This window comes from Caloenas nicobarica, chromosome 16 (genome assembly GCF_036013445.1).
Source record: "Caloenas nicobarica isolate bCalNic1 chromosome 16, bCalNic1.hap1, whole genome shotgun sequence".
Lineage (NCBI taxonomy): Eukaryota > Metazoa > Chordata > Aves > Columbiformes > Columbidae > Caloenas > Caloenas nicobarica.
This window is the reverse complement of record NC_088260.1, coordinates 4,108,258-4,123,755: the sequence shown is the minus strand read 5'-3', so window position 1 is coordinate 4,123,755 and position 15,498 is coordinate 4,108,258. Positions and strand designations below refer to the sequence as shown.

General features: G+C 46.9%; 1 protein-coding gene across 3 annotated transcripts; it reads right to left on the bottom strand.

Moving 5' to 3' along the window:
• Positions 1 to 30: 30 nt before the first annotated feature.
• CDK2AP1 (cyclin dependent kinase 2 associated protein 1) lies at positions 31 to 14,165 on the bottom strand. 3 transcript variants are annotated; one of them, XM_065646596.1, is made up of 4 exons: positions 13,804 to 14,165; positions 4,024 to 4,130; positions 3,066 to 3,192; positions 31 to 329 (listed from the first exon to the last, which is right to left on the bottom strand). In XM_065646596.1, exons 1-4 carry the CDS (start codon positions 14,009 to 14,011, stop codon positions 262 to 264), a joined length of 510 nt encoding a protein of 169 aa, XP_065502668.1. In that variant the 5' UTR covers positions 14,012 to 14,165; the 3' UTR covers positions 31 to 261. The 3 variants fall into 3 exon arrangements, with proteins under 3 accessions (XP_065502668.1, XP_065502670.1, XP_065502669.1); XM_065646598.1 differs by lacking the exon at positions 13,804 to 14,165 and adding an exon at positions 12,163 to 12,226; XM_065646597.1 differs by lacking the exon at positions 13,804 to 14,165 and adding an exon at positions 6,630 to 6,756.
• Between the last annotated feature and the right edge of the window lie 1,333 nt (positions 14,166 to 15,498).

Here is a 15,498-nt window from a genome sequence, read left to right as displayed (position 1 = left end):
AGAAAGAGCATTCCTCTGCATGCAGTTCAGTTTTCATGTTTTAGAAACATTTTAGGGAGTTTTAACGTCTTTACAAAATGCAAACCCTCAGCAAGTTGAAAAATCGTCGTTTTCTCATTCCTAACTATACATTTTTGTAAGGAAAAAAAAAATAGAACATTCAAAATAAAGGAATTTGTCTGAATGTTTCAAGAGTCAAAAGGAGTAAGCATTACTTTTTCTTCATTAAGAGATGGAAAATCTTGCAGCTGAATCAGTGGGCTAGGATCTTGCATTTCGTTCCGTCTCAGCCAGGCATTCCCGAACTAATCCCCTAGCATGAATAATGCCTGCAAAAGAATTGGACATATTTGAAATCATCTCGTTCAGCTCACACTTGCAATGACAGTTCAGGGAAAGGTTCACGTATTTCTGTCCCGAGTTGCCAAGGCTACCACAGCGTGTCTCAGGAAAGCGACAGATCCCTTGCTTCCCAAACATCAGCTGCTGCTAAACAAGTTTGCTTTCCTGCACTGGCTTTATAAATTGAAAAAGGACCAAACCAGGAATCAGAACGCGGTAAGATGTGTAGGTCTGCAGTGACAGGTATATCTTAATGTGCAGTGCAGGCCTATTTAAAATCAGAGACTTAACTTTAAAAAAAACAAACAACTTACCTACCTGTGAGTTCTTTTGCTATAGTGGAGTGAAAAAAAAAGTTATTTGGGGAGTCATTTTAGCAAGCTCTGAAAGTCTTAATAGCTTGGGATAGTTCTCTGAGAGGATGCATCAAAATTCAAGCCTTCATAATGCTGCTTAACTACAAGTTGTGTCTCTTGTAAGAGTAAGACTTTTTTTTATGGTGTGTGCAAAAAGTTACCTCCTAACACTGGCTCAGCGCCCAGTGTAAATCATCACCACTTTAAATGCTGCCATATCTACTCTCATCTGACAGACATAATGTGGAATTTTCCACTACAAGTCTTGTTGCCTTGAGTTCCAGCAATCTGGACCTTGATTCTTGATCCTGGAACTAAATGTAAATTCATGTTCACAGAGCTGTTGAAAGAACAGAGCTTGAGACAGATTTTTAAATGATGGACAGATTTTTCTACAACAAATGAGGTTCTATTTTACTGACAGGACAAGATAAAGGTGATTTCTCTGCCTAGTCATGCTCCTTAACAAGGAGGAGAAAGGCCAATAAGGCACTAGATGAGGTTTAATATCTATTTCGAGATAATGGATTCTGTTTCCCAGCAAGCGCAGACCACAGCAACAGCCTTTCCATCCATGGAGTCCTGAGCGGGGACTTGCTGGGTGCAAAGCTTTGCAGAGGGTTCAGTCCCCACAGACGAGTAAAGCCGCATCGCGCAGCTGGGGGATGCAGAAACGCGTCCTCAAAGCAGCGCATTGGACCCGATCTGGTGGCAGGGCGCCCAGCTTATGCAGCACAACTACCCTGAATCATGTAGAACACTGGGAATTTGGCCAGTTTTAGAGGTCAGTAGCCTCTGTGGAGCTGGGGATAGGGACTTTATTCCGGAATAACCTCCACATGGCCACGGAGGCTGCAGTCACGTGTGTACAACCCTCAGTTATTTCTGCTCTCGCACTCGCACATGTTCCTGCAGTCATTAGGCTCCCAAAATGAAAGAGAGGTGCATTTGTGACCAAAAGATGGCAGCAAAAAGTACTTATTTGGGATTTTTTTTTTGCAACATTGCCAAGTTACAGTGGCAGCACTGAATCTTAAAACCTACATTAGCCAACAAACTAAATACTCACTACGAGAAGCAGCAAAACAACTTTTGCTCACCGAACTGAGCCATTCAGGTTCAGAGAGCGTCTGCATCTCTGCCGGTCTCTCTCTGGTTGTCCCCATTAGCCTATTGCCATTCATGATCTATTAATACTGACTCAGGCAATGCAATAAAGAGAGACTCCAGCAACATTGATTTTAGCTGGGCCAGATTCCACTTACCACTCACAAGCAGACTTTATTGCATCCTTTCCCAGAACAGCTACTAGTCATTTTATTGCATGTCATGGCAGATATATTGCTCTTCCATAATGGTTGAGCCTTAAATAAAGCTTTGTAGTCTCGGGTAAATGTAAGGGGGATTTGCAAGGTGGTAAAGTTAGTCTGTTACAATAACATTCCTACTCGGGGTTGAACGCGTGAGCCAAACTCAGCACAAGGAGCAAGGAAAGGGAGGAAACTACGTTGTACTGGCAAAGGACAGAGCTGCCAGCACAACTGTTGTCGACGGCCTTTCAGGGTCATCTCAGGAGCTGGAGCAGTGGAATGTCCCCTTGCTCCTTCAGAAATATCCCTCGCACGTCCCCTGCAGAGGACAATGTCAAGCTGATGTCAGCAGTGGGGCATGTGGAGGTTTCTTTTACACGGCAAGGAAAGGGCATTTATTATCCCTTTTAGCTGACAAAGCAAAGCCGGAGAGACCTCGTCAGCCAGGCCTAAAAGCTTCTACGTCCCTTACCAGTGGACTCTCAGTGACACCCACTTGAAAAGAGCTGATGGTGCCTCTGAGAGGAGGAAGGTGCATGTTCAACATCTCAGTCTGAACAACCTTCATTGACAACTTTTTTTTTTTTTTTTGCAGCTCTTCTCTCCACCAGCCACAGTGGGAATTACCACAACACAATGTGTCTTTAGGCAAAATGCACTTTACTAAACACTCCTGGGTCAAGTAGATGGGTGACTTATGTGAGAAGATGTAAACAATGCTTGGCTGTGTATTTTGGAGACTGGGGAGAAAAGGGAATTGAAAGGGTAAGTCAGTCAGCAGGAACCTAAAAGAACATATCCTTTAGATACCTTAAGGGTTCTAAAATACAGTTTGAATTATTAACTGAAACTCCCCTTGTGCACAGGAAACACATTTGGTCACTGTTTTATCTATCAAATACAGCATGAATTGAGTATCCCAAGGTTTCCGTTGCTTGTTCATCCACCTCGTTTAATGTTTCAAAGGAAACAGTTGTCATGAAGCTGTGTACAAGTAGGCAGCGCACACAGTGTATGGAACATGATATTTTTTTTTTTTAATAAATTTAAACATTACCTCTTTTTAGCCTCTCCATCGCACTTTTACTCCCAGCGTACGTGGGTCTGATCTCTTTTCCTAATTCTTCTATTATAGCTAGAAGTTCTGCATATTTGCTTTGTGGTACTTGACTGCTGCTGGTACCCTGTAGTTGAAAGTAGATTGATCTCAATTAAATAATGCTAAAAACAAAACAATTACAACAAACAGCAACTGGAAATTCATGAAGGATTAGAAATAGCCCTGGACACCACTTTTTTAAAAAATATAATTTCAGGTTTATTATATAAACAGGATTTTCTTTTTGCAGTTGCTGCTACGGTTGGACACAATGCTACGTGCCCTTCAAAAATGAGGATCAGCTGGGAGGATGCCGCTGCAAAACTGGGACCCAGGTGAAACAGAAGTTAAAACAGTCCTGCAAGAACAGCAAACTGAGAACTGCTTATTTAACTCTCTTTCTGCCTTTATCAATGTTCAGGTATCTATTTTATGGATAAGTTAGGTAGGCAGGCAGAGTAAAAAGCAGATATACACAAAACTGCCCACATGATAAGGGAAATCCCATTAAGTCAAATACATTTCACAGGAAGTTTACCGCCTCATAGAACACACACTTTGTGAGACTAAATTTTAGAGTATAAATTTGTCAAAGAAAAACAGTATAGGAATATTCATTTGTTAACAAATAATTTTAAAATACGGTAGAGCCCTTACAATCAGAACATAACTCAAGACATGTTTCGCTGTGACTCAGAAGCAATGGGACTAACAGTTAATTAGTAACCAATCTCACTCAGCACTCTGCTTACTCTAATTTGATCCCAAGACATGTGCGATGAATCAGTCTGCCATTTGGATTCGATTTCAAATCTTGGTGGGAAGGAGGAACACCTCAGATTACAGGCCACAATCTGGGCTACTATGCAAACCTGAGGTCAGTGATCTGATTAAAGAAAACCAAGCAGAGCTGTACCTGCATCCCTTGTGTATAGCCTAGAGATGGGGGTCCGTAGTCATTTATAAGCTGTCTATATTGCACAGATGTTGCCATGCTTGTGGAGGGAGAGTGAACGCTCCCAGCTGCAGAGAGAAAAGAAAAAAAATCCATTATTATCTAAAGATTAATTAGATTGTTACACTGGGACACATTTTAGATCACTTTTTTCCTAAAGCTGTGACCGCTCACCTTTGTCTGAGCCCACTAATGCCATTTCAGAGTCACCATTTGCTAGGAGGAGAATGGCTCAATTAATGCTTCTCTAAGGTTTGCTGTACATTTGAAAATAGCACAGCCTGCAGCATTATCAGTGCAAATTGTTTGCGTAAAAGTGAAAGAGAGTGTAACATGACAGGTTGTTCTGCCTAGACGAACTGTAAATATTAAGGAGACCTATTTTTGCATATATACATTCCACACAGATGAGTCTAATGTGCTGCGCTATTTTTACTTTTTCAGTGCAAGTTATCTGAAAGTAATTTTGCAACTCAAAGTGTCATCACATGGTCAATGCAAGTTACCCTCAGTACTATTTTCAGGCAATGCCAACACTATTCCTAGGAACAGTCAGTTGAGGTACATCAAACCTGCTGCTCATTGTATGACATTGGAGGCAAAGAGTGCTACCACTATTCCTCTTTGTGTGATACCATTTTTTAACCAGTCAGATTGTGCTATGTAAGTAAACCAAAGGAAAAATAACACCACTTTGGGTTATGGTTACTTTTTGTAAAGTTATGAAAGACTATATGCAGATCTACAGGGTTTTGAGTCAACTAAGAGTTCAGCAACAGACTCTAAAGTGATCATTGACAAACAGAAATGAACTATCATAAACACTTCTTCCCCAACTTTTAGATTTTTCTTAGGGGGTTTAATTCTGCTGCCTGTTTCACAGCAGTGCTGGAGGACCTGCTGGCTCTGGACTGTGGCTCAGGACCAGGGCAGCGTTTCACCGTTCAGCTTGTTCGCTCCCGCAGTGGGTGCCCCTGCACCCACTGATGCTGCAGCCTTCACCTGCGGGTACAGACAGACTGTCTGGAAAAATCTTCCCCCTTAAAACTCCCTTGCTGAAAATTCCCAACTGTCTTCCATGAGGGAACAGATCTCATTTACCAGCCTTCATTTAAATCTAAATTATACTGATGCTAAAAGCCACTGGGGCTAAGAACTACGTAAATCTCTAGCTTTGTTTTAAAGTTGCAAGTGACTTCACTCATGGCTTCCCCTTACTACAAAAAGAAGAGCCGGCAGTTATGTGGTAAAAAGCAGCACTGAGCACAGTGGAACAGCCTCTTGGCCTCAGCTGGGAAGTTTCCTTCCACTTCCGAATTAATCACAGGGTATCATTGTGGCGTTGCCTTCATTACAAGAGAGTGCGTTCTTAATTTTAACTAGTTAACCAAATGTGAAAACCTAAAAAAGGTCGATTGGTCTGGTCACTATGTCACCTTTAACAAAAAAAAAAAAATAAAGCAGCAAGGTTTCTCTTTGTCTTTAACTAAGCTGCTAAATTTTATGGCATTACAATCTGCATTTCCACTGCTAAGGTTTCACATGGAACTAACTGTCACATTTTGCTAAAATATAGTAAAACCCCCAAAATCTAAACAGCACACCCAGGGAGCACAGCACTGCGAGGAACACCACAGCTGCCAGCTATTCTCGCAATTAGTTCTTCACATTATCAGCTCAGAAGACATGCGCAATTGTTAGATTTCTGCATGTACAACTCAGTCAATATTTCAAGTCCAGATGACTGAATCTCAACAGTTCTCAAACATGACACAACAGCAAACCACATCTTTCCTCCAAGGATTTCAAAATGCTTCAAAAACATTAATAAGTCCCTTGTACTGCAAGGTAAGAAGGTTTAATTAGCTCAATTAAGCAGAAAAAGACTTAAGCACTTTTTCCTTATGTGCAATAAAACAAAAGACCCATCCTGCAAAGACTTGTTCCTGAACTGTTGCTGCAAGCAGGCACACAACAGGACCTGGGAGCTCCAAACGGGTCCAGAATTAAGGCAAGGACTCTGCTGACCAGGCTCAGGAATCCTGCCCTACCCACTGAGCAAACCTGGGCCACAGCCCACGCAAAACAAAAAAACAACTTACCACCACCACATCAGCTAATGACAATATAGTAGAGATAATTCGGTGATTGTTTCAGATTGTGTTGATTTAAGCAATGACACGCGTCTGTACGAAATAACACAGCAGGGTATGTCTAGATAAGAAAGAAAACCCGACTAGAATTGTGATGTGCCAAGACAAAGCACGAAGGGCCTGAGCAGGAAAGTTTCACAGATGTGAAGCTGGCCAGGGGTTGGTCTCAGCACGGCAGCGCGAATCCAGCAGTGACCCCATCAACACCGAATAACCAAAACAAACCAGAACTTTCAGGAGGCAACTCCGAGTGAGAAGAACCTGCGGCGGGAGCGGGAGCGTCGCTCCTGGTGTGAATCGGCAGCAGAGGTGCCGCGTTTTCACAGGCAGAGCCGCGCTGCAGACACTAGAGGCCATTGCAGAGTGCGGCGTGCCCTGCCAAGTGACAGATCGCGGTAACCATGGTGAGTTTGCCCGTTTCTTTGCAGTCTGCATCAAAAATGTAATAAGACATAATGCCATGCGCCGACCACTTTATCAGCAGCAGCAGGCCCGGAGAACAAAGAAAAGGATTTGACTTGGCCGCGGTACCAGCCTCCATGCACCCATGTCAGAAGTTGTGCCAGTCAAACTCTGCTGGAGGGGGAAAAAAAATGAAAAATACTTAATTTCACCTCAATTTAAGATGATGCAATCATGAAATTAATTGTGGGACTATTAGTATCTCACAGGCTAACGGACCTTGAGCTTTTTGACCTATCACTTTTTATGTTAATCTCAAGGAGAAGCCCTGGGTCTTAGACGACTGTTACTCAATTAACCCAAAATACATCTGGATGTCTGAACGTCCTGTATATTTCAGATTATTAAAAAAAAAAATCACCAGCTATTGCTATTATAGTTAGAAAGAAAAATTAGGCCAGCAAGTCTCACAGTCAATATCCAGTCAAAAATCAGTGTGATGATCAGGTATTCACTAGAGAGAAAAAAAAGCAGGGGGGATCTAAATTGAGGTTTGCTCGCTCACGTTAAAATGACAATGGAGACAAGACAGAAAGAACTGACAGAATCGAAAAGGGAGTGTGCTTGGTACTGAATTTAAGTGACACCCTGTATCACATCCCAAATTGTCTTAGTGCTTGCTGCTGTTTGAAACCTAAATTAATATACACACTTTCCTCCCTCCACTTTCCTAATTAAATGTACATAAAACCTTCTATATATCTATTTATTTTTGTGCCAACAATGTCTTTTATCTCTATATTCAAACAGAAAATTGCCAGAACCATTTTTCCACACAAAAATATAGTGATTTTCTTGTTAATCAATATTAACCTTTATTAATGGGGGGGGGGGGGGTGTCTAACAATACAGCAAACAGAAATTAAATTTTTGTGTCAAAATCTCTTTCTTCCAGCACTCTCTCCAAGCCCAAATTAACACCCAGGGAGACAAAGGATCGCAAATCAATCTTTGTTTGCCTAAACTCCCACTGACCAGGAATCTTCCCATTAATTTCTAATGGAATTGTAGGGATCCCTCCAGCTCCTTTGCCACAACTCCAAGCCTGAGCAGTGATGCCAGTTTGCTGGTCTAAGTTTTAATTCTTAATTTTATTGCTGCTGCTTGCCGGAAAAATAACTGGGAAGGCAGGTTACTGTGCACCTCACCTGACCCACAGCATCCACACAGCTCCACTGCCGCCCTCATTTACTCCAAGTAAAATCAGGAGTAGTTACTCAACTCAATGAGTTACTCATGTAGAACTTAGACAAGCCAAGAGCCAATCCCATTGGATTTATGTTTCTTTACCACCCTGTACCTTGTAGGGTCCTATGAAACTGCACAGGTAAACTCCTGCCATTTTACAAACTCCTTCTACACATGAACAGGAGGGCGTATAAGAAGAGATGTCTGTATTTTCTGTGGAATCTCACCGCTCCTGCCTCTATTTCACAGTCCCTTCAAGCTGACGTTGTTTGCAACATACAGGCTGTTGCCGCTGAGGTGTCTGTCGGTCGTCACCTCTTCATATCAAGTCTGGTGCTGAAGGTTGCTGCCTCTGCCACAGCTGGAGGACGCCCCTCATCTGCTCCAGACGACAGCACTCTGATTCCTGACAGCGTGCAGTATGAGACAACCAGGCTGGAATATTTTACCTGATAGGATGTAACTTCTTCTGTCCTAAACCAGACAGCTTTGCAACAAAACACATGAGAAATGCTCACGTAAGCTTCTCTGCCAACATACCTTGCGAGGAAAGTGTCTTCAGCACGGGGGAGAGGTGACATCTTTGACTAGCACAGCCGTTTCTGCAGCGAGGACTTGAACACAGCTTGTTTTGGCTGACTACAAGAATACGTGATTCCTTAGCCCTCTACGCACTTTGGTTGAAGTTCAACAAGAACTCCTTGCCATCCATAGGACGCCACGTGCACATCTACGCAAGTACGTCTACCACACAGCCAAGCCACAAGCTGAACTCTACAGGAGTTTCCAACTCAGAGCAAAACCAGACGCTCCCCACTTCCCCCAACCCTCCAATAAATTTTTTAATGTAAAATAATGGACCCCGTTCTCATTTGCACAAAGCATTCCTTATAGCACTGCCTGTGAAAGTTATATTTGCACCCACTATTTCCCCCTTAAGCAGCTCTTGCGGTAGAAACAGACCTTTCTTTGAATAGAACTATTTCCTTTTTAAAAAATCCAGTGCACACACACATAAATATGTTCTCAAGAAGTAGGATGTTCTTTATCGTAACAGCCAGAGGCCTTGGTCTTTTGATCTGTCACACTCTGGGCCTTTCCTCTAGTAGTCTCATTCTATTTAATCTTTCCATGTGGATAACGGTCATGTTTTAGGTCTCCTCTTCCTACCCCCCCCCGCCTTTTTTTTTTTTAATTTTCCCAAATCAGAAAAACAAAAGGCAGTCACTTGGACTCCCCACCATTCTTCTTTTCTAGCTTAAGACATGGCCTGTTTCTACACTAGCAAGTTATTTGGCACAACAGGAAAGGATCAAAACATGAAAGCGTTTGGTACATGTATAGCACATGTAGTTGGGGTGAGTGACTTAAGGCTAGATTTTAGTCTGGTCCCCTGGACTAAGTGTCGGTATTGTGGGTATGGTTCAAAGCAGTCCAGTCTTTGGTCTGGACCCTTGTGTTTCCATTAAGGGATGGAGCATTAGCGGTGCACAACTGGGGCAGAGCTCCTGGTTTACTTTTATCCAAAAACAATGAAGTTATCATGAACCAAAACCACCCTGCAACTCATCCAACGTGTGACAGGTGGGGACGATGAGATTTGCTGCTTGTGCAAACCAAACCATTGCTCTGAAGCTGAACACTCAGGCAGAGAAAGCCAAAACTGACAGTTTTCCGAATGTCCACACAAGTCCACTTGAAAATTGCTAATTCTGAAACATGCTTAGCGTGCTTCTTTTCACATCATTTTTAACTTCACATGGACTTCAAGAGATCAGGGAACCAGCAAATTTCAGTTTGAATCGGAGGGGGGGAGTATATTTCCTAGAAACAATCCCCTCTGCTAAGGCACGAACGCTTTGCTCTCCGCTCTGCCTACAAACAGTATTCTTTCCAGTACTCCCACTCCAAAAACCACCTCTCAATATGAACAATATCAGAAGCTGTCTCTGTAAAGGGTGACACTCAAGCCATTTGCTCATACAAGTCTGCACTGCAGCCTTAGCAATATAAGGAATGGCCTAGTATGCCCAGTATCATTCCTCAGGACTGAATAAAATCGGTCTTTCCAGCTGCAAGCTCCAATCCCAGTTGGGGATATTCTTTTTCTTTCACCTCTCAGTGAGAATCTGCACTTTTCACCAAGAAACACCTGGTCTGAGGTGCGGCAGGTGCACTGACAGCCCGGTTTGTGCGCAGCTACCGCAGTACCTGCTGTACACGTCACCGCTTGTTCATGTTCAGCCAAGACACAGCTCCTTCCCTTGTCACAGCCCGCTGGAATTTGTTTTTTCAGATCCTACATACAAGAGTTTTTAAGCTTTATTACAGGAACAGCATTTTGTCTTGAAACCTGACATGTCTGCAAGAATTAGAATAAAACCAAAGGAAAAGCCCAAGCTCCTTCTGCTGGCTTCTGTATCTTAAAACTACTTTCCTCTAACCTGTGCATACTCTGAACAAAACAGAAATGCTGGAGAATATCCACAGAGACAGAAAACACATGGAAACAATGGGAAAGACAAACTACAGATCAGTTCACAGCTGGTGTAAATCACCCTGGCTCCACTGAAGTCAATGGAGATGCTCTCCTTCACCTCAGCTCAGCAGCTGGCCCTCTTACAGAGAAACAGGATTAAACAGTATGAAACACAAGGCAGATGAGGGGGAAACTACTTTGCAGGATTCAGTACGATAAGCAAGAGAATACAAACCAACCAAAACACGGCTGTTAAAAAGGGTAAGAGAGGTTCCCCTGAGACACTGCAGGCTCAGGTGAGGCTGGGCAGGTAGAGCCACAGCATCACAGGGCCCTTTGTACCGCCCAGGCAGAGAAGATGCTTGTGCAGGAAATAGGGCTCTCCAAGCACAGTCTGGCACTGACAGCATGGGGGGCCACACACGGGCACCCCATTCCCAGAGCACAGGCCCTCCAGGAAGGTGGCAGATGATTCGGACAAAACCCTGCAAGTCTGGTTGCAGACACCCTGGGCCAAGCGTCACCAGTGACCTGGGCAATGGGGAAGAGGAACAGGCATCAAATTTCTGCTGTGACAACACGTTCTCCTTCCCCCAGCCTGGTGCAAGGCAGAGGAGTCAGCACTCGGGTGCCTCCAGCATCCTGAGTCACTTGCAGAGCAGCTGCGTTTTCCTCACCCACAGTCATCCTCAGATCTGCCAACAACCCACGGAGGCTTCCTCCCCATATTTCCTCCCCCTCAGGACTTCAGTCCAGGTCTCTGAGTCCCAAAAAATGCTCCTGTGCAAGAACAGAGCACATTCACCCACCAACCACAACTGCTTCATCTCACCGATCCACTTGCCGAGTGCAGTTTAAACATGATTTTGCAGATTGGCCACTCTCAGCCTGAACTTGAAAGGAGTTAGCTCTGCAGCAAGGATGCAGCTCCAGGAGCTGAGTCGACACTGCCTTTCCAAACACTCCTGCACCAGAAGCCCTGCACTGCAGGGAAGCAGCATTACCTCCTCGAGGAAAATCCCTGTGAGATCCACAGCTGGCCAGAGCCCTCCGTCGGCTGAGACCAAAATATTCAGCATTCATACAGAGAGGCTTCTGCAGGGCTGATTTCAGGCCAAAAGGGACAGATTTCCTGTTTTCTCCTCCTCTGCAGGACAGGGCGGGGGGGTCCTTCACCCCAGGTTTGGAAGCAAACCTTGGATTTCTCCTCCTGGCTGGGGGGGGGAGGGTATTTAATTTAAGCACAACAGAGAATTAAGCTCCAGAAAGGAGGGGGCCATTTGCAGTCATATCACTCTGAATACGGTATGTGCAACTGCAAGGACGGCTTTGTCTAACTCCCTTGGCCTTAGGCCACGGTGCTGGCAATACCACTAGCTAGAGGAAGAGCTGGTGCGTGAGGATAATGGCAGAAGACAGGGAGGGAAGAGAGAGCCCATTTTGGATTCAGAGGAGGACGTTCTTTCATTGAAAAGATTCTGGGGGTGTTGAGGACGATCCAAACTCAGAAGAGAGGACAACTTAGACAGGAATAGTTCCAGCATGACAGCAAACTGCTGCTAACTTGCCATTACAAGAAGAAAAAAAATAAGGGGGAGGGGGGGGAATATAAAACTGCATGAAAAAATCTAAAGCCCTGATCGTAGCCAGAGTGTTAGCAAGCACACAGACACGGCAGCGAGAGGAGCCGAGGCAGAAACTTCACCACTCGGCTCGCATTGTCAGCGGCATGTCTGAGCCGGGATTGTGCAGCAAGACTCGGATCCCCCCATAGCATGACCTAATCCCCACCCCTCACCCACCATCACAAAATACCACCTTTGTTTTCCTTGCAATTTTACGGCTGTTCCGGAGAGCAAGGCACAGGTTCTCATGGGAGCCAACAGGAGAACGGTTTCCCTTGCTGGGCTTTGTTTCTTTTTTTTTTTTTTTCCTCCGGTGACACTTCTGCTTTTTGTCAAAAAAATCCTCTGCACATCCCCTGCTTCCTGAGCCCTTTGCAGAGTATCGGGGGCCCGCGGTGCTCCCTGCACACCCCCCAGGCTCACACAGGAGCCTCTACACGCTCACAGCCCCACCGAGCTCAGCTCCACGCCGGATCCAAGTGTCTGAGGCAGAGGGACCTCTGGTTCATCCACCAGCTGGTGACGATTCCTTGCAGTAAAATAAGATTGCTGCTCTCCCGGTAGCTAGAATAGGGGTGCATCTCCTTGATCCCTTTCGTTCATCAATCGCCCAGGATTACAACTACCAACGGCACTGTAAAAATCACCGAGGCAAGATTTCCCTCCTTCCTAAACCCAACTGCAAAACTTTCCCTTCTCAAGGAAAAAAAAAAAAAAAAAAAAGAAAAAGACCCACATCATCAGCCTGATTTCTGGCTGCGGATGGTCTGATGCCAGCCCTGCAGGCTGGGCCTGCGGGGGAGACGGGAATATTATTGGAGTCAGAACCAACTTCTCCATTTTGGTTCTGTTTAACACCAGCCGACGCGCACAGATGAGCGAGATCCCCTCGAAATATCCCACAGCGAAGCAACTGCTGCTGCGGCTTTGTTCAGGCTGCACCGACCTGCACACACTCCCCGCCACGGGGACTCACTTTTACAGCACGAGAAAAAAACACTTGCCTGCTGTTACCTTCGGAAATTGGGGAGGGGGGAAAAAAAAAAAAAAAAAAGAGGGGAATGTAGTAGGAAAAAAAAAAAGTTAATGCCATCAAGGAAACTTTTTAGAGAGGAAAGTTGGAAAGACTACTGTACGGATCCAAGGAAGAGGAATAATTTTTAAGAAGGGCTTTTGTAAGAAATGCAGAGCGGCTGCTGCTCTCCCTTCCAAAAACCCTCCAGCGAGCAGAGCGGGCTCGTCCGCCCGGGCTGCTCCGCGGAGCCGGGAGCCTCTGAGGGGGGAGCGGGGACCGAGGGTCCCCCCGGGGCGCTGGCGGACCCCCGGCGGCGGAGGGCGCGGGGCCGGGGCCGCGGGCGGCCCCTCCGGCCGAGGAGCGCGGCCCCGGGGCGGCCCCTCCGGCCGAGGAGCGCGGCTCGGCGGCCGCACGCGTGAGGCGAGGCGCGGTGCGAGCGGCACTTGCGGCGTCCCGCCAGCAGCGGTCCTCGCTGAGGCGCCGGCGGAATATTCCTGATCCAGATCAATCAGCCGCCCCGGGGAGCCGAGCATGGAGGAAACCCGGCGGCCGGAGCCCCGGAGCGGTGGCGGCGGCAGCGCGGGGCCGAGCCCGGCGGGCGCGGCGCCCCCGCGGAGGGGGCGCTGAGGGGGTAGCGGCGGCGGCCGGCGGGCGCTGGAAATGGCGGCGCGGAGCCGGCGCCGGAGCCGCTGCCCCGCCATACCCGGACTGGGCAAAAAAAACTCGAGTCCGGGGCTTGCCCCCCAGGGCCGGTGCGGCACCCCCGCGCCCCGCCGCACGCCTCCCACACTTGCCACCCAGTTGCCGCCGCGGACTTACCCGGGTTGAGGGGAGTCCCGGGGATGTGGGCGTTCAAGTTGGGCTTGTAAGACATTCCCAGAGACATGGCCAGCGGGAGGAGGAGAAGCGTCCTGAAATTCAGTGAAGCGTCTCCGTGTCTCCCAGACACTTTGGGTTGTTTACAGCAGTAGCAGCACCGGCAAATATGGCCGTCAGTTATATTGACACCCACAATGCAATATATCATCCATACATCATGAGGAGACGCGGATCCAAAAACTTTGGGGGAGACGAGGCAGCAGCCACCCGCCCGGCGCCCCGCGCACCTCGGCGCGGAGGGAGCGCGGAGGGGGCGCGGCGGCGGGGGGGTGCGGCGGCCATCCCCTCCCAGACAATGGAGCTCCCCTCAGGGACGCCGCCGGGAGAGGAGCCGGGCGGGGAGGGGAGGGCGGGCGGGCGGCGGGGAGGGGGGGGCGGAAGGGGGGTGTTTTAATTAACTTCGGAAAGTTTTGGCACAAGTTCTCATTAAATCGGCGGTGCCTGCGCCGGGCGGCGGGGGGGCCGGCGGCTCCTGTCAGGAGAAAGGCGGACGCGTCCCTCAGAGCGGCCCGAGTGCCGCTGCCTTCCCGCCTGCCCCCTCACCTCAAACCGGGCTTCACCTCTCATTTATCCCCTGTCTCCCCCCGCTAATTTCGGTGGAAAATACCTGTTGATAATTTCAGAATAAAAGATTTTTTTTTTTCCTAGATGCCGCCAAGGAAAAATCTGCCTGGCCTTTTTTTTTTTTTTTCTTTCCAACCGCTATTTCTCTCCACTCGGAGGCTGAAGGTTAACATAGATTGTGGCTTCTGAGGGATTAAAAAAAAAATACGAATCTCGTTCATCATCGACTCATTTTCTGCTTGCAAGCAGCAAAACTTCCCCTTCCCTCCCAAAAAAATAAATCTAAATCTGCAGGTTAAATTATGAACCTTTCTAGGGTGCATCTGCCGCTTCAGAACTCCTCCTTTTTACTGCGGGATATTCAGGTTTGCTCCTTCTGTCAGTTAATCTCAAACACGCCTCTACAATCATTAAATAACTCCAGGTTTATACCGATATAACTGCTTGGGACCTGGACAACCTCTCCTTGGGTGCACAGCTCAGCCCGAGACCCGGGAGATAAGACCCACATGGGCATCTCACCAGAAGCCACGCCAAGAGCTGTGAGGTATTTGGTAGTTTTATTACACATGCTGATTAACGTAAATCCAAGCCTATATCCTGCTCTTAACGCCCATGACAGCAAACACGGAGAGCCTGATCCTGCCCCGTGGAAGTCAGGGGCAAATTCCTTTTAAACGGCGTTGATTCAGGCCCACGGTCTGTCACACCGGGGACTGCGGGGAGCGTCTCTGTTGCAAAACCACAGAAATAGTCACAGGGAAATTTGATTATTTCCTCAGCAGAAAGGAGAATTGATGCACAGTGGGAAAAGCAAGCCCAGCTTTGAACTCCTGCCCTAGTGAATGCACGCTGCACGAAAGAAACATCTAAAAATTATGACTGGTACCACATGAAATATGCGGTCTTGCTACCATTCCGTGTTTTATTTCCAGCCCAAGTTCATGACTCCAGGTATCATGGGGAAGCCCAGAGCAGCACAGACCATCCTTACAACTGCCCCACGCTCCGCTCTGTTAGAGACGGGACCCGAGAGCCCCACGCACAGAATTACACACTCAGTGACAATAT